The following is a 22,851-nucleotide window of genomic DNA, read 5'->3' as shown; positions in this document are numbered from 1 at the left end:
GCTCTCCAAACCATGTTAGGAAGAATAAGCAACTGAAGCCTGCATTTATATGGGTTGTTAACTTCTACCTTTAGGGCAGAGGTGTACTAGGAGGTTGAGTGGGGCCTGAGGCTGGTCGGCCACACTGATGTGTCCTCACAGGATTGGAGGGCAGTGGGCATGCAGTGACAGTTGTTGAAGAAGTGCCCAGACAAAGGGAAGAGCCTCAGCAAAGCTGCAGTTTATCACTCCCCATGGGAATGTAGGCCTAGGGATTTGAGAAAGCATCCCATCTTTACCTGTTGGCAACTGAAGCAGACAAATAAACAGCTGTGATTTAGAGGGTATGGGCACTGGGACCCTTTCTGTCCCAGCTTTGGGACTGTCTTCTTGCCATCCTGGTGTTGCCTGCCAGCAGTGATGTTTAATCACCAGGGAGATTCGCCAAGTTTACTTAAGTGGCAAGGGAGATCTGTAAGAAAGAATAAGATGACCTAACTTTACTTTTAAGCTAAACTAAACTTAAAACAAGAAGATTTGTATATGGGTTATTTGAGTTGGATTTGCAAAATAAGTGAGAGTTCAGGCATCACATGAACCTTTGCCTCTGCCCCAGGCTGTACCGTGTGCTCATTTCCACACGACTTATGATTTAGACACAAAATCACTGTTGGGGCATCTGTCTCTCCAGTGAGACTGTGACCTTCTCTCTGTTGCACTCAGGAGTCACTGGGACTGGCCTGTATTAGATAAATCTTGACCCGCTGAGGTGTGAGCAGCTGACTGTAATACCTGCTGGGTGTAGTTGGGAATTGGCATTGCACATTGGGGAAGTGTGCTGGGGAAAGCATGAGGCAGGCCCTGGGGGTACTTGTGAGTAGCTAACCGAAAACTCAGACTGGATTCAAAAGCGTCGTATAAGGTGATGCTTCTGCAGGCCGCTGTTTCCCAGAGGGTGGGAGACCTGGTTAGAGGTGGCTGGGCCTGGCTTATATCTCCTGCAGAGGCCACGCCCTCCTACCATAAAGTACCTTGTCTGTAGCCAGTCTGGGGCACCTGAGGCAGAGGAATGGGCCATGACCCTTTAGTGCAGAGAAGGAAGGAGCGGATGTTCCTGATAACACCCCCAGAGAGGGAGTACATGGGACACAGACCCATGCCTGGGTACCCCTGAGTGTTGGGCCCCCTTGGCAGGTGAGCCTGCCCTCCAGAGGGTGGGGCTGAGGGTGAGACGACCACTCTAGAGAAAGCCAGTGTCTTGTTCTGTCACTTGTGGGGGACCCTCACACGGAGCACTACACAGAAAGGGAGGAATGAATGCACGAGATGCCCGAGTGTGTCAGGCTTGTCCTGGGCCCCCGCAGCAGTGACTGATCCAGCACCTGGCCAGTCTTCACTGGCCTCTCGCCAGTGGAGAAGATGAGATGGGGACACGAGTAGCTACCCGGCTGGTGACCCTTGGTTGCCTGGGACTGGCCTCAGCCAGGACCATGGGTGGCATCCCATAGCCGGCCCTGGCATTCCATGGACCCAGGCCATAGCCCTGACGGGGCTGCTTGCTGTCTAGGCAGCCACCCTTTTTTGCACGTCTGCTTCCTCCTGCTGCCTGTCTAAGCAGGGGCTGTCGAGAAGGTGAGATGAGATTGTGCACCCGAAGTACTGAGCATAGTGCTGGCTCATGGTGCATTCCATACATTGTACTTCTATTTATTTATGACAGTAGCATCAGGGTGGGAGGAGGCAGAACAGGGTACTTTATATGGGGAAAATAGCAAGTTTGCCAGAGAAGTGGAGTTGAATGTGGCAGGAATGGAGGACAGAGAGGAGCTTTTCCAGTTACTTCTTGGGATGGTGAAAGTTCTGTGAAAAGTATGGCAAGGCAGTTCCCCAACTGATGAGGACAGGAGCGTCCTCACCCACCTCTCATTTGTGAAATCTAGGCCCAGCCTGTGTGTGCTGGCCTTGGCCGCATGAGCTGCGTGTGTCCCTATTCTCCTTTCAGATAGTCGGTATCTGACGCCGCTGGTCTGCCTCAGCTTTGCGGCTCTGACCCCAGTGTGGGTCCTCATTGCCAAGCAGAGCCCACCCATCGTGAAGATCCTGAAGTTTGGCTGGTTCCCAATCATCCTGGCCATGGTCATCAGCAGGTGAGCAGGAGCCAGGGCCACGGCCCCTCTTCCTCCTCTCAGCCATGAAGGCCCCTAGAACCAGGGTGACACTCACTGCCTTGGGGGACAGGAATGGAGTGAAATGTAGCTGTGGGCTCTTTCAGTAACTCCCATTGCTGATTGAATCATACCTTTTTTCCTTTCTTCTCTCCCTTTCACTGAGAACCCTGGGCCTTGTTGGTTCTAAGAGAGGCTGCCCTGTTTACATTTGCCAGAGCACCAGGGACCCAGGAAGAGCCAAAGCTGGGGCCGGCACTGGAGTGCACTGGAGCCCCAAGGGAGACAGCGGCTTTCAGGCCATTGCCACTAGAGCTTTGCTGGCCCAGATCCCTGCTTAGGTGGCAGGTCCCCCACCTTGGCCTCAAGGCCACATCTGCTGACTCACTGGTCCTCCTGGTCACTGGCCACGCATGGCTACTGGTGGGACCTAGACAGCTGTGGGGTTAGCGCCCCTCCAGAGCCTTAGAACCTTCAGCTGAGCCCAGGTCCACCACCCTCCAGCTCCCTCTCAAGGCTCATTTCCTGAGAGTTGACCTTGATGGGGGCCACCCCTGTCCATTCTGATGAGTTTTTCTAACTTTGAGTCTTGGGGAGAAGAGGCGATAGAGTAGGTATCCTTGCTTCCAGGAGGCTCCTGGGCTCCTTATACAGATTGACCTAGCTTCTCCAGGGCTCTAAGAAGTTCCAAGGGGTGGTAAAGCTTTTGCTAAACTACAGTGGCCAGTGGGAGCAAGGTCTGGCTGCAACATTTTCTGAGAACATGGGGTGGGCATGAGGTGATCCTCCTGCAGGTTCTGTTTTCTGCTAAAGAGCATCTCAGTCGTGGTGCCGGAGTCTTGGGACAGCCCAGCCAGCTGTGTGCTTTTGAAAAGGCATTTGTTAGTTTTGCAATAAGTGGGTGTTCTCGGATGGCCTTCTGCAATGGTTGAGGCTCAAAGTGGAGATGGAAAAGCATGAGCAGGGTGCAAGGGATGCTGGGGAGACCAGTTTGGCTGCAGCAGATATTTTGTGTAGGGGAGAGGAGAGTGACAGCCAAGGATGGGAAGCTGGGCTGAGAGGGTGATTTGTGTGGAGAGTCGCAGGGCCATTTTAAGTGTAAACTCTGATAACTTGACTGCTGTCTGCTATTTCCCCAGTTTCGGAGGACTCATCTTGAGCAAAACCATTTCTAAGCAGCAGTACAAAGGCATGGCGATATTTACCCCCGTCATATGTGGTACGTATTTGAAGGGTTCCCATGTGGTCCCTGGGTTGGGTAGGCCCACAGGATTGGGTTGGACCGGAACAGCAGACCTCAGAGGGGCAGCACCAGCCCCGCACAGGCAGTTGGGCAGCTGAGCCGTGGACAGACTGCTGCCTTACAGGGATGCTGGAGCAGGTCTTCTCAGATGGAAGAAGCCTGGGGAGGAAGCCCCACACACTGTTCGCAGCAGCTCAGACCCGGCTCCTCACAGGCAGCCCTGGGACATAAGCTCTCCTGACAGGACCGAATTCCAGGCTTTGCAGGCACTGAGTCAAACTCCGGCCTCGATGGCACCTGCCAATTGAGCATGGCCTTCAGAACCGGGGCGCTAGCTCTTGTGGCTTTTCTTTTTCCTTTTTTGGATTCATTACTGACATCAGAACTCAGATATTTACACTTAAAAATCTGAATTTCTTCTTCTTAAAAATTAAGACTGTAACAAATACCGGATCTCTACTCTGGGCACTGCAGCAGTGCCTGAGACAGATCCAGGACTGTGCTTCCCAGCTGCCTTGATCTCCCCCTTCCCTGTTGTCTGACACCTGGCTCTCTGCACATACTTACCTCCTAGGCCTACACCCTGTGGGGTTTGTGTGGATGACCCCTCTTTTAACCAAAGCTTAGCTTGGTGTCTGGTGTCTGATAAGTTTCTGTAAATGGAAGTGATCAGTTAGGAGAAGAACAAAACATGTTTTGTCCAGTTTAGCCCCCAGGCCCTGGCCTGCAGGGACTGAAGAAACAGCCTTCAGAGGCTCCTAGGCAGCCCCTGCGTGTCCACAGTGTCCCTCCTCCCTTGCTCCCTTAGGGGACCATGTCTTTATTCCTTGCATGTCAGTGGGCCACCCAGCATGTCCTCACCCCAACAGTGCCAAAGTGCCTTCACATTGTGCATGAGAACAGCAACAGAGGGCTTATTACGTTGGAGTGATTTTTTGGGATGAGTCACCAACTCGGATGCCTTCAGTGGCCAAACAATCTGCATGAATTATGCAGCTAGACAGTGAGAAATGGCAGGGGCAAGCTGCAGAATGCATTTCTCATATGAACAGTGTGGTGCCTGTCCAGCTCCAGCCAATAGTTGCCTCGGGAGAGTGTAGATCCAGACTTGCCAGTGCTGACTTGGGAAGAGAAGCTGGGAATCTGTATTAAGGGCCTAATTTGTAAACAGTACCAATTAATTTGAGATTTTTTTTTCCTTTTTCTTTTTAAAATTATGTATGGGCCAAGCAGAATAGATCGCAGCAGTCCTCTGCCTGAAGACAATTGTTTGCATCCTCTAGAACAGCCTGTGTGGTTGGCCTCTGCCCTAGAGGTCACTGGTGCACACCTGGCCCAGCTAGGGAGAGTTCTCCATGGCACTGAGCAAGTAGGATAGGGGAATCCCCACCTTCCATCAGCCCGCCCCCGCATCTGCCCCCACAGAAGGAATGCTCAGCATGGCCTTTGTCAGCTGGACCATCTGGCCCTGGCAGAGCTTGAAACCTTTTTCATACCCCGTGGGATCCCGGAGTCTCAGCAGGAAGCCCTGGTGTTCCCAGAGACCGCATGTGCTCATGGTTTTCTGGGCCTCATGACTCTGCCTCTAGGGTTCTGTGTTCTATGCCCTGTCAATCTACACATGACCCCGCTCGTCCTGTTTCCCCTAAAGCCACTTGCTCTGGGCACACACCCAAAGCATCTATGAATGTGGAAGTTTGCACTGACAACTGAGCTCCGAGAGAGGGGCTCACCTAGCACCACAAATTGAAATCATGCAGCAGACAACGTCTTTTCTTCAAAGCTCTCAGACCACACAGCCATGAGAGGTGTCCCAGGCATGTCTCCTGCCGCATGCTTGCTTTGCCACCTGCCTGTGATCATCTCTGTCCTCCCCTCACCTTCCCTCTCATTCTTTTTTTTTGAGACAGAGTCTTACTCTGTCACCCAGGCTGGAGTGCAGTGGCGCGATCTTGGTTCAGTGCAATCTCTGACTCCTGGGTTCAAGTGATTCTCCTGCCTCAGCCTCCTGAGTAGCTGGGATTACAGGTGTGCACCACCACGCCCAGCTAATTTTTTTTGTATTTTTAGTAGAGACAGAGTTTCACCATGTTGGTCAGGCTGGTCTCGAACTCCAGACCTCAAATGCCCACCCACCTCAGCCTCCAAAAGTGCTAGGATTACAGGCATGAGCCACCATGCCTGGCCCCCTCTCATTCTTATCCACTGTTGTCATTCCTCCTCTCTCCTTCCCACCTTGAGTGAAAAAAAAAAAAATCACTTTCATTTTCTCATATATTCCAGGCTGTAGTCTGGTTCCTGTCAATGCCTGTGGCCTTGAGGTCTGACTTATCCAGACTGCCTTATCACACTATTCTCAGACCTTTCTATCCACTCTCCCCTCATCCTTACTTTGTCTCTGGATCCCCTCCCTCCCATCCTCGCTCCAGCCAACAAATATTTATTGAGAACCTACTTTACAGCTGCACTCCCCTCACCTTAAGAGATGCCAGCAGTCAAGATGATGCAGTTACTCCCTGGATACCTCACTCACAAGCTCTGGGCCACCCTGACTTGCTGCCAAACAAGATCTGTGGTCAAGTGGGAGGAAAGGAAAAGATAATGAAATACTGAATTAACCAAAGAAGACTTCCTGGAGGAAGGGAACTTAAAATAAGGGATACAACTTAGAGACTGGCGTAAAGAAAGGGAAAACAGATTCCTTTTCTCCTCGTAGGTGTTGGTGGCAATCTGGTGGCCATTCAGACCAGCCGAATCTCAACCTACCTGCACATGTGGAGTGCACCTGGCGTCCTGCCCCTCCAGATGAAGAAATTCTGGCCCAACCCGTGTTCTACTTTCTGCACGTCAGGTGGGTGTCATGTCTTTCAGAGGCCATGATAGCCATTTCTTTAAACAAGAAAACATCGGTGTCATTGGAATCTGGTGTTTGTAGCAATGGATGCCTGAAGCCAGGGCTGATCTCAGCACACATCACCTTCAGGGCCCCAGAAATGAGACTCCCCGGCCCTGCCTTTCCTTCATTCCTTCATTCAATTATTTATTGAATGTCCACTGGGCACTAGGTGTTAGGTTAGTGGTGAAACAGGGAGAGCTGATTTCTTGCCCTTGAAGTACACAGTATAGAAGGGCAGATAAACACAAGTGAGCTCGTAATTAAAAATTATGTTGGGTACCAAGCAGCAAAAGTGCAGAGTGCAGTGAAAAAGAATGAGAGGAAATACACTTGGGATAAGGAAGCTCCTCCCTGAGGACAAGTGGGTGTTGTTGGGAGGAGGAGGGCCAGAGAAGAAGGGGCTTTCAGGGCAGTGGGTGCAGTCTAGCAAAGGCCCAGAGGCAGGAAGCAGTGTGGCAAGTCTGAAGAACTGAAAGGCCAATGTGGCCTGAGCTGAATGGACAGGAGGGGATGAAGGAGGCTGAGGCCAGAGAGGCCGGAAGGAGGTGATCCGACAGAGCCTTGGAGTTGAGGAAGGAGCCTGGATTCTACTCAGAACCACTGGAAGCTTTTGGAGATGTTGTATCTTTTTGTTGGCTTTGAAAAATCAGATCTTTTTTCCTGTTACATTGTTTTGGATTTCCTTTCTGTTTTAAGAACTACCTTTAGCCTTCTTTTGGGTTGGCTGTTGGCACATTTCTGAAGGATATTTTCACTGGTTGTAAAATTCGGTGTCAATAGTTGTTTTCAAACACTTGAAAAATGTGCCACTTCCTTCTGATTCCATGACTTATGATGAGAAATCTGCCATTTCAATTTATTTTGCTGTATAGGTATGGTGCCATTTCTCTCTTGCATATTTCAAGACCTTGTCTTTAGTTTCTAGGAGTTGGATTATGATATGTATTGGTATGGACTTTTTGGGGTTTATCCTATTTGGGGTCTGTTAGGCTCCTTGAACACATGGATTTATATCTTTTGTCAAATCGGAAAATTTAAGCCATCACTTTTTCAGCTGCACTCTCCTTCTTTTTGATATTCTAATGACATGAATGTTAGATCCTCTGTTACAGCCCCACAAGTCCCTGAGACTCTGTTTGGTTTTTGCAAAGTCTATTACTCTCCTTGTTTAGATTGGCTCATTTCTATCACTTTTTTCTCCAAGTTGACTGATCTTTTTTCCCCTGCCCTCTCCATTCTGCTATTGAGCCTATTCACTGAGTTGTCTGGGACTTTTGGGGGTATTGTATGTGTTTAGTTTTAACATTTCCATTTGGTTCTTCTTTCTTTCTATCTTCTTTTTCTTTTCTGAGACTTTCTATTTCTTTGCTTATACTTTCTATTTTTTTGTTTGTTTCAGGTGGGTTTGTGATTGCATGATGAAGGATTGTTGTAGTGGCTTCATTAGAACGGCTTTCAGGTGATGCTGACATCTGTGTCGTCTCACTCTGCTGTCTGTTGGTTGTCTTTTCTCATCCAGGTTGAGATTTTTCTTGCTCTTGGTAAGATGAGTGATTTTCATTTGAATCCAGACATTTTGGGTATTATGGACAAGACTTTGGATCATGTTTGAATCTCTACTTAGCTGGCCTCCTTTGACACTGCACCACTGGGGAGAAGGGATGGACTGCTGCCCAGGTGGGGATGGAAGACTGGGTTCACCATTCAGCCTCTATTGCTATCCTGGGTGAAGAGGAGCACCTTGTTATTGCTGGGCACAGTGCAATCTAGGTTCCTTACTAGGCCTCCTCTGAGACCACCCTGGCTGGGACGGGGAAAGATGCCTTGTTGTTGCTCCCCACATGGCTTCACTGACAAGGTGGGGGCCCCATTAGCACTGGGTAGAGATGAAAGTTCTGAATCTCACCCTGCCAGCCACAGGAGATGATGGTGGTCCCACCAGGCCTTTCCTGATGAGGTCGGGGCTGCAGTTTTTCCTGTGGTGTTTGTTGGAATAGAGTTTGTTGGAATAGAGTTATTGTCTGAAAGTTGTCTGTTTTGCCGGGCTTCCCCTTTCCTGGCCTTTGGTGAAAAAGATCAGACTTCTATGGAGTCTCTTTTTTTGAGACAGGGTCTCACTCTGTTGCCCAGGCTGGAGTGCAGTGGCGCAATCTTGGCTCACTGCAACCTCCACCTCCCTGGTTCAAGCGATTCTCCTGCCTCAGCCTCCCAAGTAGCTGAGATTACAGGTGTGCGCCACCATACCCAACTAATTTTGTATTTTTAGTAGAGACAGGGTTTCGCCATGTTGGCCAGGCTGGTCTCGAACTCCCGACCTCAACTGATTGCCTGCCTTGGCCTCCCAAAGTGTTGGGATTACAGGCGTGAGCCACAGCGCCTAGCCTATGGAGTGTTTTTTGTCTATTTGTATCTGCATTTCTTGATGGCTGAGGCCAGGACTCAGTCTTGGATATGTGAGGCAAAGAAAGAAAGAAAAAGGACAATTCAGGGGACTCACGACCATGTTGTTCATTGCAGCCCAAGGTCCCCAGCCAGCCTTTCAGAATCTGCTTACGTTTGTTTTATATACAATGTTTAGGGCTTTCAGTTGTACTTAATGGGAGAAATAGGACAAAGTGTGTCTTCCCCATTTGTTCAGAAGTCAAACTCCCTGTTATATTTTCTAACTTGTTATTTGTATATAGAAAAGCTGTTATTTTCTGTGTTGTGCACCTAAACATTTTATTGAATTCTTATTGTTTACATGGTTTTCCTATAGATTTTCTTGAGTTCTCACACCAACTTCCAGTAGTAGCTTCTTCCAATCATTTTGCTGCTTCTTTTTGACATTTTTTAAAATAATACTTTTATTCCATGTCTGATTTCTCATCATGAATAGATGTCGTTGCTCTTCTGCACTAGCTTTGAGCTACATGTGACCTTTTTTCTCCTTTTATTATTTTGGTGAAATACATATATTAACTCAGAGGCAAATGGAGACCTACTTTTCATTAGAAGTCTATTTCCATTTTGAGAAATCAATCATATTCATGTTAGAATTTTAAAAAGTGTTTGTGGTAGGGCCAGGGTCAATCACACTTATTGTAAAGTCTCAAACTCAGAGCATGGGAATCTAAAGGAAACCCAGGGCTCACTGGCACATTGCAGGTGTGCTGACAGGGCCACAGAGGCTGCTGTGAAGAAGGGGCTGCCCGAGGTCCCCTTTTGAGCCGACTGCCCTCCCCAGATCACCAGCGCTGCACTGAGTGAAGCACCATACCCAAAGCTCTTTTCCTCCTTAAGCCCCTTGTATGTTCTCTTTTCTCTGCTCAAACTCCTCTCCCCCAAATTCAAATCCCAGCTGAAATGTCATCTGCAGGAGCTCATCCCCACTGATACACACTTCCTGCTTTTTGCCCTTCTTTTTACCTTTATTTTCTTTAAAGTACTTGTCACAGTTTGAAATAGCCTTTCTTGCTTCTTTTTATTTCTGCTTACTTGATTCTTGTTTCTCTTCTCTAAAATATCAGCTCCATGAGGGAAGGGGAAAGACTGTATCCCCATCTGCCAGAATATGCTTGTCACAGAGTAGGTGTCCAGTGAACACTTGGGAATAAATGGATGAGTGAGTGTGGATGCCTCACTGAGGACTGTCACATGCCAAAGTGGCCTCGCTTCAGGTCACATGACCTTCTTGGTTCTGTTTCTTTCAGAAATCAATTCCATGTCAGCTCGAGTCCTGCTCTTGCTGGTGGTCCCAGGCCATCTGATTTTCTTCTACATCATCTACCTGGTGGAGGGTCAGTCAGTCATAAACAGCCAGACCTTTGTGGTGCTCTACCTGCTGGCAGGCCTGATCCAGGTAAGCCTGGCTGCAGCAGTAGAGGTGTGCAGCTGTGTAGTCAGCCAGCAGGCTTGATCTCTTGTCTGAGTGAGAGGCTGAGGGAGGCGGGTGGGGGTGGCTGGACGTGTGGGGCACAGTCCTTATCTTCCGGGAGTTGAGTCAACTTGTCAAATACAGAGGCCATTCCACACTGCACACCACATGCTACATGCCACACACTCCACACCACACAGCGCATCCCACACACTCCACACCACACCACAAACTCCACACCACACACTGTACCCCACACACTCCACACCACACACTTCACACCACACACTCCACAACACAGTGCAACCCACACACTCCACACCACACACTTCACACCACACACTCCACACCACACAGTGCACGCCACACACACTACACACTGCATGTCACAGTGCATGCCACACGCATGCTACAGAGTGTGTGCTGCATGCTACACGCTATACAGCTTACGCTACATACTGCACTGCATACTACACATTTCATCTTGCACATCACCCGTCACATTATGTACTGCATGCTAGACACGGCACACAACATGCCACACACTGCGCGCAGCACATTCATCATCACAGGATAAGAGGAGCAGCCCTGAGGATGAAGCATGTTCCCACGGAACAGGCTGAGGAGTGGTCCAGCTATCCACTGCCTCCCCAATGGTGGGTGGGCAGGGCCAGACCCCTGCAGGGGCTGCTGCTGCAAGGCATGCGTAGACATTGATCAGGGCTGGACAGCAGTAAGCATGGTGAAGGAGATTAAGCTGGTGCCTGTGTTGGGCAGGTATTCAGCACACTGCCTAGACTGCAGCGGGCTGATGGTCCCCAGTGGGTCTGGGGCCTTTGCAGGGAGCACCGTGGGCACTGGAGGGCAATTCTATGGGTGTGGTGCTGATACTGGCACTTTCTCATCTCCCAGAGTTTATGGCATTTGTAATTGTGGTATGTTCCTGACCCTAAAGGGTAGGATTAGGGAAATCCCAGAAGTTGTCCTGAGCAGCAGCAGCTTATGACTCCAGTTGGGGAGAAGGAAGGAGCTGGGGTTAGCCTGGACAAGGGATTGAGGAGCCATGAGACCTGAGCAGGCTTGTGTGGACTACCCCATGGCACCTTCAGGAAGGGCTGACTGTCCTAACCTCCAGGGGAGAAGGGCTCAGGCAAACCCAAATGGACATCTCAGCAAAGTCCCATGAGTGGAGCCTATCGCAGCAGAGAGAGCCCCAGCTGGTGAGTGGCAGTGGGTCTGATTGGCCCTTCAGGGTGCCAGAAGCTGGGCCCACCAGAGGGAGGCTAGGTAAGTACAGATGAGGGTCACCTCTCTAGCCACTGCTTGAGCTCAGAGCTGGGCTTCAGACCCCAAGAGAAGCTGGATGAAGGAGGCTGGCTGGGGTTGACGTGTCCACCTTGGTATCTCTCCTTGAGCCTCAGCTAGTGCTTCCTGCCTGTACTTGACTTTCTGACTTGGTCTTCTTTTGTGTCTCTTTGCCCTTCTGACAGGTGACAATCCTGCTGTACCTGGCAGAAGTGATGGTTCGGCTGACTTGGCACCAGGCCCTGGATCCTGACAACCACTGCATCCCCTACCTTACAGGGCTGGGGGACCTGCTTGGTACTGGCCTCCTGGCACTCTGCTTTTTCACTGACTGGCTACTGAAGAGCAAAGCAGAGCTGGGTGGCATCTCAGAACTGGCATCTGGACCTCCCTAACTGGGCCCCGCTGGTCCCATTTGCTCATTAGAATTTCCTCTCACATCAGTGGGATACAGAATTCAGTTTCTCCCTTGCCAGGTCCTTGGGATGGTTGACCCCTGCCTCTGCAGTAGCCTTTTGTGAGTCTGCTAAGGTAGCTCTCACACACCTCGGCTCTGGGGTTGATACCTGAGCCTGCAATAGAGCCCTGAAATCAAGAGCATGGCTTGAGTGTGTGAATATGATGTGTGCACATGCTTAATGAGCGTGCGAGTGTGCATACGTTTGTGGAGAGGAGGGTGTTCTGGCCTGAGAAGCTAAAGAAGAGGCATGTCCAGTATGCTTTGCAGGGTGTGTTTGCTCTTTTCCATGCCCATGCAACCCAGATTGGGGTGGAGCAGGAAGGAGCTCTTTTCTGTTCCCAAGCCTCAGAACTCTTGAGCTGTGGCTTACTTGCTGTCTTCACCAGGTTCAAGTTCCGTGGGCCACACTGCTGCTGTGCCAAGAAGGTGTACAGCCTCCCCAGGATGGGGCCTCGTACAACCCTTCATCTGCACTCAACATTTAATCGTGTCCTTGCTGTCTTTTTATTTTCCTTTTTGTTTGTTAGCAAAAACCTCTATTTAGATTTCAATAATCAGAGAAGTGTAAAATAAAACGGATTATATTGTACTTGACCCTTTATGTCTTTAAAGATAGTTAATGCAACCCTGAGGCTTGGGGTCTATAAATAACAAAAGCATCTGGCATTTCTCTAGTGCAGTGTTTCTCAAAGTGGCCTTCAGCCTAGAAACGTCAGTGTCACCAGGAAACTTGTTAGAAGTGCAAATTATTATCCCTCACCCCCTGGCCTGACTAGCCAAATCAGCATTTCTTGGGAGTAGAGCCAGCTATATGGGTTCCACAAGCCCTCCAGGTTTCTCATGCACGCCCACGTTTGAGAACTACTACTCGAGAACATCATCTTTAAAAAATGTATGATCATTTCCTGTCTCTTATTAACTCATCAGGACAACTGTAGCCATGCTTGGACTTGAGGATTATTATCTTCATGTGGTAAAACAGACATCTATTCATGTATTCAACAAATGTTGATATAGAACCTCTTGTTTTAATGTTCTAGAAGGAAAGACATGGTACATTAACTGGAATAATTGAGCAGACTTTAAGGAAGGCACAGTTTATAGGTGCATGGGAACCAGAAGAAGGGGTGAAGCATCCTGGGGCCAGGCACTACCAGACATTCACCTGTCCTGGAGAATAGTTGGGATTGTGGTTTCCTGAGATGCATGGGGATCTCTAAGAAAGAGACACAGCTACATCAGCTTGTGGCCTGGCAGAGAAAGCCAGGGAAATAAATATCCCAATCTCATTCTCTGTCCACCCTATTATCTCCTGCCAGTGTCTCCCATTGGCCAAACCCAACCAGAAGTTCAATGACTGGGGAGCCGCTTGACGATCCGCAGAGGTTTCAGCCTCCTGGGGCACAGAGCCAGGGGAGGCTGGGGATAGATCTGGAGAGGCAACTGGAGAATATTCAGCACAACTATATGCCAAGCTCCAGGCTAGATACTGGGGACACACTTGTGGGCAAATCACTCATCATCCCTGGTTCAAGTCCCTACTAGGAGAGATAGTCAACATCACACAAGTATTGAAAGTCCAGCTCTGATAAGTCTTGCAAAAGACAAGCATGTGATGCTACTGAAGCATGTAATGAGAGCTAAGATCTATCAAGCATCTTCTGTGTGTCTGGTTGTATCCTAAACATTTGATGTGTAAACTCTGATAACCTCACATTAAGTGATGCAGTACATACCACTCCCATTTGTAGATGACTGAAGCATTGTGAGGCTTCTTAACGTTACCAAAGCCCTATGGCTAGTGAGTGGTGGACTGATTTGAACAGACATTTGGGCTCAGACCCAAGCGATGTGTGTGCCAAAGAGGTTTGACCAACACTGTGTTACAAGATCCTTGAGGTGTTGCTTTTCCAGCCAGAAACCTCTGTGGCCAGTGGTGCCTTTGCCTGAGTTTTCCTCAGGCCCACTGGGCTTGTTCTGTCCACTCGGCCTGGCAGGCTGCGCTCAGCTCACGCTACCAGCATGGGATCCCACATCTGCCAAGGGTGAGCCAGGCATGGAGTAATGAGGGGTATGTGAGTGAGTGAGCATGAGGTCCAACCACTGCACACAGCCAGGCACCCCAGCTGCTGTGGCAGGGCAGGCAGCTCCAGGCACTGGCACAGGCGCCGGCTCCATGCAAGGCTGCAACTGGATCAGATGTACCACAAGCAGCTTCCACTGCAGTTACCCACATCTGGACAAGGGGAACATGGTGGTGCCCAGAAGCTTGGAGACACCAGGAACCGCAGAGCCCCAAAGAGGGTGTCACAGCTCTGGCCTGGGGAGCTCCAAGGTCTGGGCTCCCAGAAGGGCTACAGCTCTTCTCTCCTTCTCATCGCCTGCCACATGGCAAGTGGGGGGCATGTTTCAGCCCTGTTTGTATTACAGCTGTTTGAGTCTTGCCATTCAGCGTGTCCCGAGTTTTTGTCCTGCCTCCAGGAGGAATGAGGTATGCAGAAAACTGGAGGGTGAGCAAGACAGAGGGGAGCTTCACCAAGTGACAAAACAGCTCTCAGGAGACCCGGAGTGGGTAGCTGTTTTCCACAGGCAGGTCGTCCCAACAAGTGTGAGTCTGCCTGAGTCCAGGGTTTTTAATGGGCACAGAAGGGAGGAAGTGCATGCTGATTGGTCCATGAGTGGCCATGGGTGGGCCTGGAAAAAGCACCATAAGTTCTCACTCTGGGCTGCCAACTCCACCCTGAACTGGCAGCCCGGTCCCCAGGCTTCAGGCCATTCCTGGATCGAAGTGGGGGTTTCAACAAGACCCCACCCCTTTCTGCCCAGGAACCTGTCTGCCTCCTGCTACCGACCTGCTGTCCATGGTATGGTGCCCAGGCTGTTTGTGTCAAAGGGCACCTGCAGGCCTGTGCCAAGCTGCCCCTAACCACCTCCCAGCCTCCCTCCCAAAGGAGGGGACCCAAAGTTGGCACCCAAAGCCCAGAGAGGGGTGAGGCGGTGGTGGGGCTGGCATGTCAGTGCCACCCTGAGTGCACACAAATTCGGCCGGGTTATGACAGTATCATCTGGGCTTGGCTTCCACTTTGCTCTGAAATTATAGTGGGTGCCAGGAGTAGGGAGAGGCCAGGGAGTGGGAGCAGGCACTTCTGAGCCTGCAGGGGCAGGGGGGCTTCTGGGGCCCTGAGAGCACAGGGATGCCTGGGTCCAGAGCCACGGCTGGGTGGCTGCAGCTGTGCCCAGGAGCGCAGGGCTCTTGCCCCACCAATTAAGTAGGGCACGGGGCCCTCGCCTGTTCCTTGCTCCTGCCGGCCCCGTGGAGTATGCAAACCCAGCCGTGTCTCCCCCACTGCAGCTGGCATGTTCACATCCGCTGCTCCAGATGGGCCGCCTCTGCCATCAATCCCCCCTCTGAAGAGGTACATCTGCCATTAGGATAGGAACAATGACTGTTCTTAACTGCTTCATGTTGACAAAGGGCATTGTTTTGGGAAAAGTTGCAGTCAGAGATTCTCTCAGAGGCCTATCTAGGGTCCCCAGTTAAATGGAGCCGTTGTCCGAGGCTCCCTTTGAATGACCATTTGGACTCTGATGGCTTGAAGGTGAGAAGAGACAAACCAGGTTATTAGAAGACATGGATCAAAATGAAACAAGGGGATAGGGACAGCTAAAAAATCCCGAGGCTGCCAACACACCCAGATAACTGGTGGCTACAGTTGTAGTATATATAGGTGGCTAAGATTTGGGTGCATGGGGTATGACTCTAGTTAGCTCCTTTTGTCTCTTTCCCCAAAAAGGAGACCTCTGGGTTATGGGCACCCTGTTTACCCAGATGATGATCTGGCACGATTTGCAGGATAATTACCCAGAATTACAATATTGATCCAGATTTTTACATTACTCATCCCTTTTGTATCTTCTGAGCTGCAGCCAGAGTTCAAGTTCAAAGTCATGAGAATATGGGCCTTAAAGTGACAGGGATGTTAAATGAGAAGTAGATCTGAATTAGTGTCCAGGTGAAAATGGAAGTAAAATTCAAGCACAGTTTCAAGGTCTAGGTCAAGTTAAAGGTTAAGGTAAGTTCTAGGAAATTTCAAGCTTGAATTTCAGTCAGGAGCAATATGAAGGTTAAGTTCAAAGGCCAAGGTCTAAATCAAGTTCAAGTTCAAATCAGAGCTACACTTGCTCTGCATGTGAAGTGGTCCAGAGGTTTTCATCAAAATCAAGGAGAAATTTAAGGTACCGGTCAACTTCAAGTGTGCACATAAGGCTACATCTGGTAGATGGTAATAATAAAAGGATAGGAAGAAAGTCTTAACCGGTCAATAAAAGATCAAAATCAGTGCCAAAGTCAAAGTCAAGATTATATTCAACTTTGCAATTAGTGCTGTATATGATCTGGTTATTGTTCAAAAATAGGATGAGTGTTAGAACTACAGCAAAGCTCAAGGTCAAGATTAGTGTCAAGTTAAAGATCAAGTTCCAAATTTGTGCTAGACATGGCCTGGACATAAGGTGGGAAACAGGATTTTGTCTGAGTTGAGATCAAGTCAAGGTCAAGGTAAAATTTAAAGTCAGCATCAAAGGGAAGATCAACACCAATGTCATATAAAAATCAAAATTGAAATAAAAATCAAGGCCAAGTTCAAGTAAATGTGAAAGGAATGTCATCTAGATGGTGGAGAATGAGTGTACAAAGAGTGATTGTCAAGTACACAAAATTTGGTGTCACAGAAGTTAAAGTTAGATGAGAGAACAAATATGCAAAAAGTGACTGCTGGATTACACAGTAAGTGTACATGAGTGGAGGTTCAATAGCACCTAGTAAGTTTGACAGGATTTGTTGAATGACACAGTGAGTGTGCAAAGCATGAAAGTTGTAAGGTGCTGAATGAGTTTAATTTTTTTTTATTATTATACTTTAAGTTCTAGGGTACATGTGCACAACGTGCAGGTTTGTTACTTAGGTATACATGTGCCATGTTTGTTTGCTGCACCCATTAACTCGTCATTTACATTAGGTATTTCTCCTAATGCTATCCCTCCCCCTGCCCCCTACCCCATGACAGGTCCCCGTGTGTGATGTTCCCCGCCCTGTGTCCAAGTGTTCTCATTGTTCAATTCCCACCTATGAGTGAGAACGTGTGGTGTTTGGTTTTCTGTCCTCCTAAGTTCTTTGTACATTCTGGATATTAGCTCTTTGTCAGATGGACAGATTGCAAAAACTTTCTCCCATTCTGTAGGCTGCCTGTTCACTTTGATGACAGTTTCTTTTGCTGTGCAGAAGCTCTTTAGTTTAATTAGATCCCATTTGTCTATTTTGGCTTTTGTTGCCATTGCTTTTGGTGTTTTAGACATGAAGTCTTCACCCATGCATGTGTCCTGAATGGTATTGCCTAGGTTTTCTTCTAGGGTTTTTATGGTTTTAGGTCTTAGGTTTAAGTCTTTAATCCATCTTGAGTTAATTTTTGTATAAGATGTAAGGAAAGGGTCCAGTTTCAGTTTTCTGCATATGGCTGGCCAGTTTTCCTGACACCATTTATTAAATAGGGTATCCTTTTCCCATTGCTTTTGTCAGGGTTGTCAAAGATCAGATGGTTGTAGATGTGTGGCATTATTTCTGAGGCCTCTGTTCTGTTCCATTGGTCTATGTATCTGTTTTAGTACCAGTACCATGCTGTTTTGGTTACTGTAGCCTTGTGGTATAGTTTGAAGTCAGGTAGCATGATGCCTCCAGCTTTGTTCTTTTTGCTTAGGATTGTCTTGGCTATACGGGCTGTTTTTTGGTTCCATATGAAATTTAAAGACTTTTTTCTAATTCTGTGAAGAAAGTCAATGGTTGCTTGATGAGGAGAGCGTTGAATCTATAAATTACTTTGGGCAGTATGGCCATTTTCACAATATTGATTCTGTCTATCCATGAGCATGGAATGTTCTTCCATTTGTGTCCTCTCTTATTTCTTTGAGCAGTGGTTTGTAGTTCTCCTTGAAGAAGTCCTTCACAGCCCTTGTAAGTTGTATTCCTAGGTATTTTATTCTCTTTGTAGCAGTTGTGAATGGGAGTTCACTCATGATTTGGCTCTCTGTTTGTCTGTTATTGGTGTATAGGAATGCTTTTGATTTTTGCATATTGATTTTGTATCCTGAGACTTTGCTGAAGTTGCTTATCAGCTTAAGGAGATTTTGGGCTGAGACAATGGGGTTTTCTAAATATATAATCTTGTCATCTGCAAACAGAAAACTTGACGTCCTCTCTTTCTATTTGAATACACTTTATTTCTTTCTCTTCCTTGATTGCCCTGGCCAGAACTTCCAATACTATGTTGAATAGGAGTGGTGAGAGAGGGCATCCTTGTCTTGTGCCAGTTTTCAAAGGGAATGCTTCCAGCTTTTGCCCATTCAGTATGATATTGGCTGTGGGTTTGTCATAAATAGCTCTCATTATTTTGAGATACATTCCCCATCAATACCTAGTTTATTGAGTTTTTAGCATGAAGGGGTGTTGAATTTTATCGAAGGCCTTTTCTGCATCTATTGAGATAATCATGTGGTTTTTGTCATTGGTTCTTTTATGTGATGGATTACATTTATTGATTTGCATATGTTGAACCATGCTTGCATCCCAAAGATGAAGCCAACTTGATAGTAGTGGATAAGTTTTTTGATGTGCTGCTGGATTCAGTTTGCCAGTATTTTATTGAGGATTTTCACATTGATATTCATCAGGGATATTGGCCTGAAATTTTTTTTTGTTGTGTCTCTGCCAGGTTTTGGTATCAGGATGATGCTGGCCTTATAAAATGAGTTAGGGAGGAGTCCCTCGTTTTCTATTGTTTGAAATAGTTTCAGAAGAAATGGTGCCAGCTCCTCTTTGTGCCTGTGGTAGAAATCAGCTGTGAATCTGTCTGATCCTGGGCTTTTTTTTGGTTGGTAGGCTATTACATAATAAAATAAAAACGTGTTATTGGTCTATTCAGGGATTCAACTTCTTCCTGGTTTAGTCTTGGGAGGGTGTATGTGTCCAGGAGTTTATCCATTTCCTCTAGACTTTCTAGTTTATTTGCATAGAGGTGTTTATAATATTCTCTGATGCTAGTTTCTATTTCTGTGGGATCAGTGGTGATATCCCCTTTATCATTTTTTATTGTGTCTATTTGATTCTTCCCTCTTTTCTTCTTTATTAATTGGCTACCAGTCTATTTTGTTGATCTTTTCAAAAAAAAACAGCTCTTGGATTCATTTTTTAAAGGGTTCTTTGTGTCTCTATCTCCTTCAATTCTGCTCTGATCTTAGTTATTTCTTGTCTTCTGCTAGCTTTTGAATTTGTTTGCTCTTGTTCCTCTAGCTCTTTTAATTGTGATGTTAGAGTGTCGATTTTAGATCTTTCCTGCTTTCTCTTGTGGGCATTTAGTGCTATAAATTTCCCTTTAAACACTGCCTTAGCTGTGTCTCAGAGATTCTGGTATGTTGTGACTTTGTTCTCAGTGGTTTCAAAGAACTTATTTATTTCTGCCTTAATTTCATTATTTCCTAGCAGTCATTCAGGAGCAGGTTGTTCAGTTTCCATGCAGTTGTGTGATTTTGAGTGAGTTTCTTAATCCTGAGTTCTAATTTGATTGCACTGTGGTCTGAGAGACTGTTATGATTTCCATTCTTTTGCATTTGCTGAGGAGTGTTTTACTTCCAATTATGTGGTCAATTTTAGAATTAATGTGATGTGGTGCTGAGAAGAATGTATATTCTGCTGACTTGGGATGGAGAGTTCTGTAGATGTCTATTAGGTATGCTTGTTCCAGAGCTGAGTTCAAGTCCTGAATATCCTTGTTAATTTTCCATCTCATTGATCTAATATTGACAGTGGGGTGTTAAAGTCTCCCACTATTATTGTGTGGGAGTCTAAGTCTCTTTGTAGGTCTCTAAGAATTTGCTTTATGAATCTTGTGCTCCTGTACTGGGTGCATATATATTTAGGATAGTTAGCTCTTCTTGTTGCATTGATCCCCTTATCATTATGTAATGCCCTTCTTTGTCTTTTTTGATCTTTGCTGGTTTAAAGTCTGTTTTATCAGAGACTATGATTGCAACCCCTGCTTTTTTTTTTTTCTTTCCATTTTCTTGGTAAAGATTCCTCCATCCCTTTATTTTGAGCCTATGTGTGTCTTTGCATGTGAGATGGGTCTCCTGAATGCAACACACTGATGGGTCTTGACTGTTTATCCAATTTGCCAGTCTGTGTCTTTTAACTGGGGCATTTAGTCCATTTACATTTAAGGTTAATATTGTTATGTGCGAATTTGATCCTGTCATTATGATGCTAGCTGGTTATTTTGTCCATTATTAGTTAATGAAGTTTCTTCATAGTGTCGATGGTCTTTACAATTTGGTATGTTTTTACAGTGACTGGTACCTGTTGTTCCTTACCATGTTTAGTGCTCCCTTCAGGAGCTCTTGTAGGGCAGGCCTGGTGGTGACAAAATCTCTCAGCATTTGCTTGTCTGTAAACAATTTTATTTCTTCTACATTTATGAAGCTTAGTTTGGCTGGATATGAAATTCTGGGTTGAAAATTCTTTAAGAATGTTGAACATTGGACCCCACTCTCTTCTGGCTTGTAGGGTTCCTGCAGAGAGATCCACTGTTAGTCTGATGGGCTTCCCTTTGTGGGTAACCTGACCTTTCTCTCTGGCTGCCCTTCATATTTTTTCCTTCATTTCAACCTTGGTGAATCTGACAATTATGTGTCTTGGGTTGCTCTTCTCAAGGAGTATCTTTGTGGTGTTCTCTCTATTTCCTGAAATTGAATGTTGGCCTGTCTTGCTAGGTTGGGGAAGTTCTCCTGGATAATATCCTGAAGAGTGTTTTCCAGCTTGGTTCCATTCTCCCTGTCACTTTCAGGTAGATCAATCAAACATAGATTTGGTCTTTTCACATAGTCCCATATTTCTTGGAGGCTTTGTTTGTGCCTCTTTATTCTTTTTTCTCTAATCTTGTCTTCTCACTTTATTTCATTAAGTTGATCTTCAATCTCTGATATCCTTTCTTCCACTTGATTGATTCGGCTATTGACACTTGTGTATGCTTCAGGAAGTTCTTGTGCTGTGTTTTTCAGCTCCATCAGGTCGCTTATGTTCTTCTCTAAACTGGTTATTCTAGTTAGCAATTCGTCTAACCTTTTTTCAAGGTTCTTAGCTTCCTTGCATTGGGTTAGAACATGGTCCTTTAGCTCGGAGGAATTTGTTATTACCCACCTTCTGAAGCCTACTTCTGTCAGTTTGTCAAACTCATTCTCCATCCAGTTTTGTTCCCTTGCTGGTGAGAAGTTGTGATCCTTTGGAGGAGAAGAGGCATTCTGGTTTTTGGTATTTTCAGCCTTTTTGCACTGATTTCTCCCCATCTTTGTGGATTTATCTACCTTTGATCTTTGATGTTGGTGACCTTTGGATGGGATCTCTGAGTGGATGTGCTCTTCCTTTCTGTTTGTTAGTTTTCCTTCTAACAGTCAGGCCCCTTTGCTACAGGTCTGCTGGAGTTTGCTGGAGGTCCACTCCAGACCATTTGCCTGGGTATCACCAGCAGAGGCTGCAGAACAGCAAAGATTGCTGCCTGTTCTTTCCTCTGGAAGCTTCATCCAGGGAGGCACCTGCCAGATGCCAGCCAGAGCTTTCCTGTATGAGGTGTCTGTCAGCCCCTACTGGGAGTTGTCTCCTAGTCAGGATATGCGGGGGTCAGGCACCCACTTGAGGAGGCAGTATGACCCTTAGCAGAGCTCGAATGCTGTGTTGGGAGATCCACTGCTCTCTTCAGAGCCATCTGGCAGAAACATTTAAGTCTGCTGAAATTGCGCCTACAGGCACTCCTTTCCCCAGGTGCTCTGGCCAAGGGAGATGGGAGTTTTGTCTAAAAGTCCCTGACTGGGGCTGCTGCCTTTTTTTCAGAGATGCCCTGCCCAGAGAGGGCAAATCTGGCAGTCTGGCCACAGCAGCCTTGCTCAGCTGCAGTGGGCTCTGCCCAGTTTGAACTTCCCAGTGGCTTTGTTTACACTGTGAGGGTAAAACCGCCTACTCAAGCCTCAGCAATGGCGGATGCCCCTCCCCGCACCAAGTTCAAGTGTCCCAGGTTGATCTCTGACTGCTGCTGTGCTGGCAGCGAGAATTTCAAGCCAGTGGATCTTAGTTTGCTGGGCTCCACAGGGATGGGACCACTGGGCCAGACCACTTGGCTCCCTGGCTTCAGCACCCTTTCCAGGGGAGTGAATGGTTTTGTCTCACTGTCTCACTGGCATTCCAGGCACCACTGGGGTATGGGAAAAAACAAACAAACAAACAAAAAACCTTGTGCAGCTATTTCGGTGTCTGCCTAAACGGCCACCCAGTTTTGTGCTTGAAACCCAGGGCCCTGGTGGGGTAGGCACTGGAGGGAATCTCTTGGTCTGCAGGTTGTGAAGACCATTAGGAAAAGTGCAGTATCTGGGCCAGAGTGCACAGTTCCTCAGGTTCAGTCCCTTACAGCTTCCCTTGGGTAGGGGAAAAAATTCCCCGACCCCTGGCACTTCCAGGGTGAAGCAACACCCCACCCTGCTTTGGCTCGCCCTCCGTGGGCTGCACCCACTGTCCAACCAGTCCCAATGAGATGAACCAGGTACCTCAGTTGGAAATGCAGACATCATCCACCTTCTGCATTGATCTCGCTGGGAGCTGCAGACTGGAGCTGTTCCTATTCAGCCATCTTGCCAGCAATCCGATGTCATTTTTTTCTTTTATTCATCTTCTCAAACTGAAACTCTGTACCAATCAAACAATACCTTTCCATCCCCTCTTCTCCCTGACCCTAACAACTACCATCCTAGTTTCTATGAATTTGACTACTCTAGAAACTTTATATAAATGGAATAATACAATATTTGTCCTTTTGTGACTGGCTCATTTCACTTAGCATAATGTCTTCAAGCTTC

At 47.3% G+C, this 22,851-nt stretch overlaps 1 protein-coding gene across 9 annotated transcripts in view; it reads left to right on the top strand.

The window, feature by feature from the left end:
* SLC41A3 (solute carrier family 41 member 3) overlaps positions 1 to 12,498 on the top strand; it is a 77,725-nt gene extending 65,227 nt beyond the window's left edge. For all 9 annotated transcript variants that reach the window (XM_055110381.2, XM_003815229.5, XM_008968176.5 and 6 more), the window contains 5 exons: positions 1,982 to 2,126; positions 3,284 to 3,363; positions 6,104 to 6,238; positions 9,976 to 10,124; positions 11,630 to 12,498. In XM_055110381.2, the coding sequence (XP_054966356.1) occupies positions 1,982 to 2,126; positions 3,284 to 3,363; positions 6,104 to 6,238; positions 9,976 to 10,124; positions 11,630 to 11,839 (719 nt within the window). In that variant the 3' untranslated portion in view covers positions 11,840 to 12,498. The remainder of the gene's footprint in view (positions 1 to 1,981; positions 2,127 to 3,283; positions 3,364 to 6,103; positions 6,239 to 9,975; positions 10,125 to 11,629) is intronic.
* Positions 12,499 to 22,851: the final 10,353 nt, after the last annotated feature.

This window comes from Pan paniscus, chromosome 2, assembly GCF_029289425.2.
Source record: "Pan paniscus chromosome 2, NHGRI_mPanPan1-v2.0_pri, whole genome shotgun sequence".
NCBI lineage: Eukaryota > Metazoa > Chordata > Mammalia > Primates > Hominidae > Pan > Pan paniscus.
This window is presented reverse-complemented; position numbering and strand designations above follow the sequence as displayed.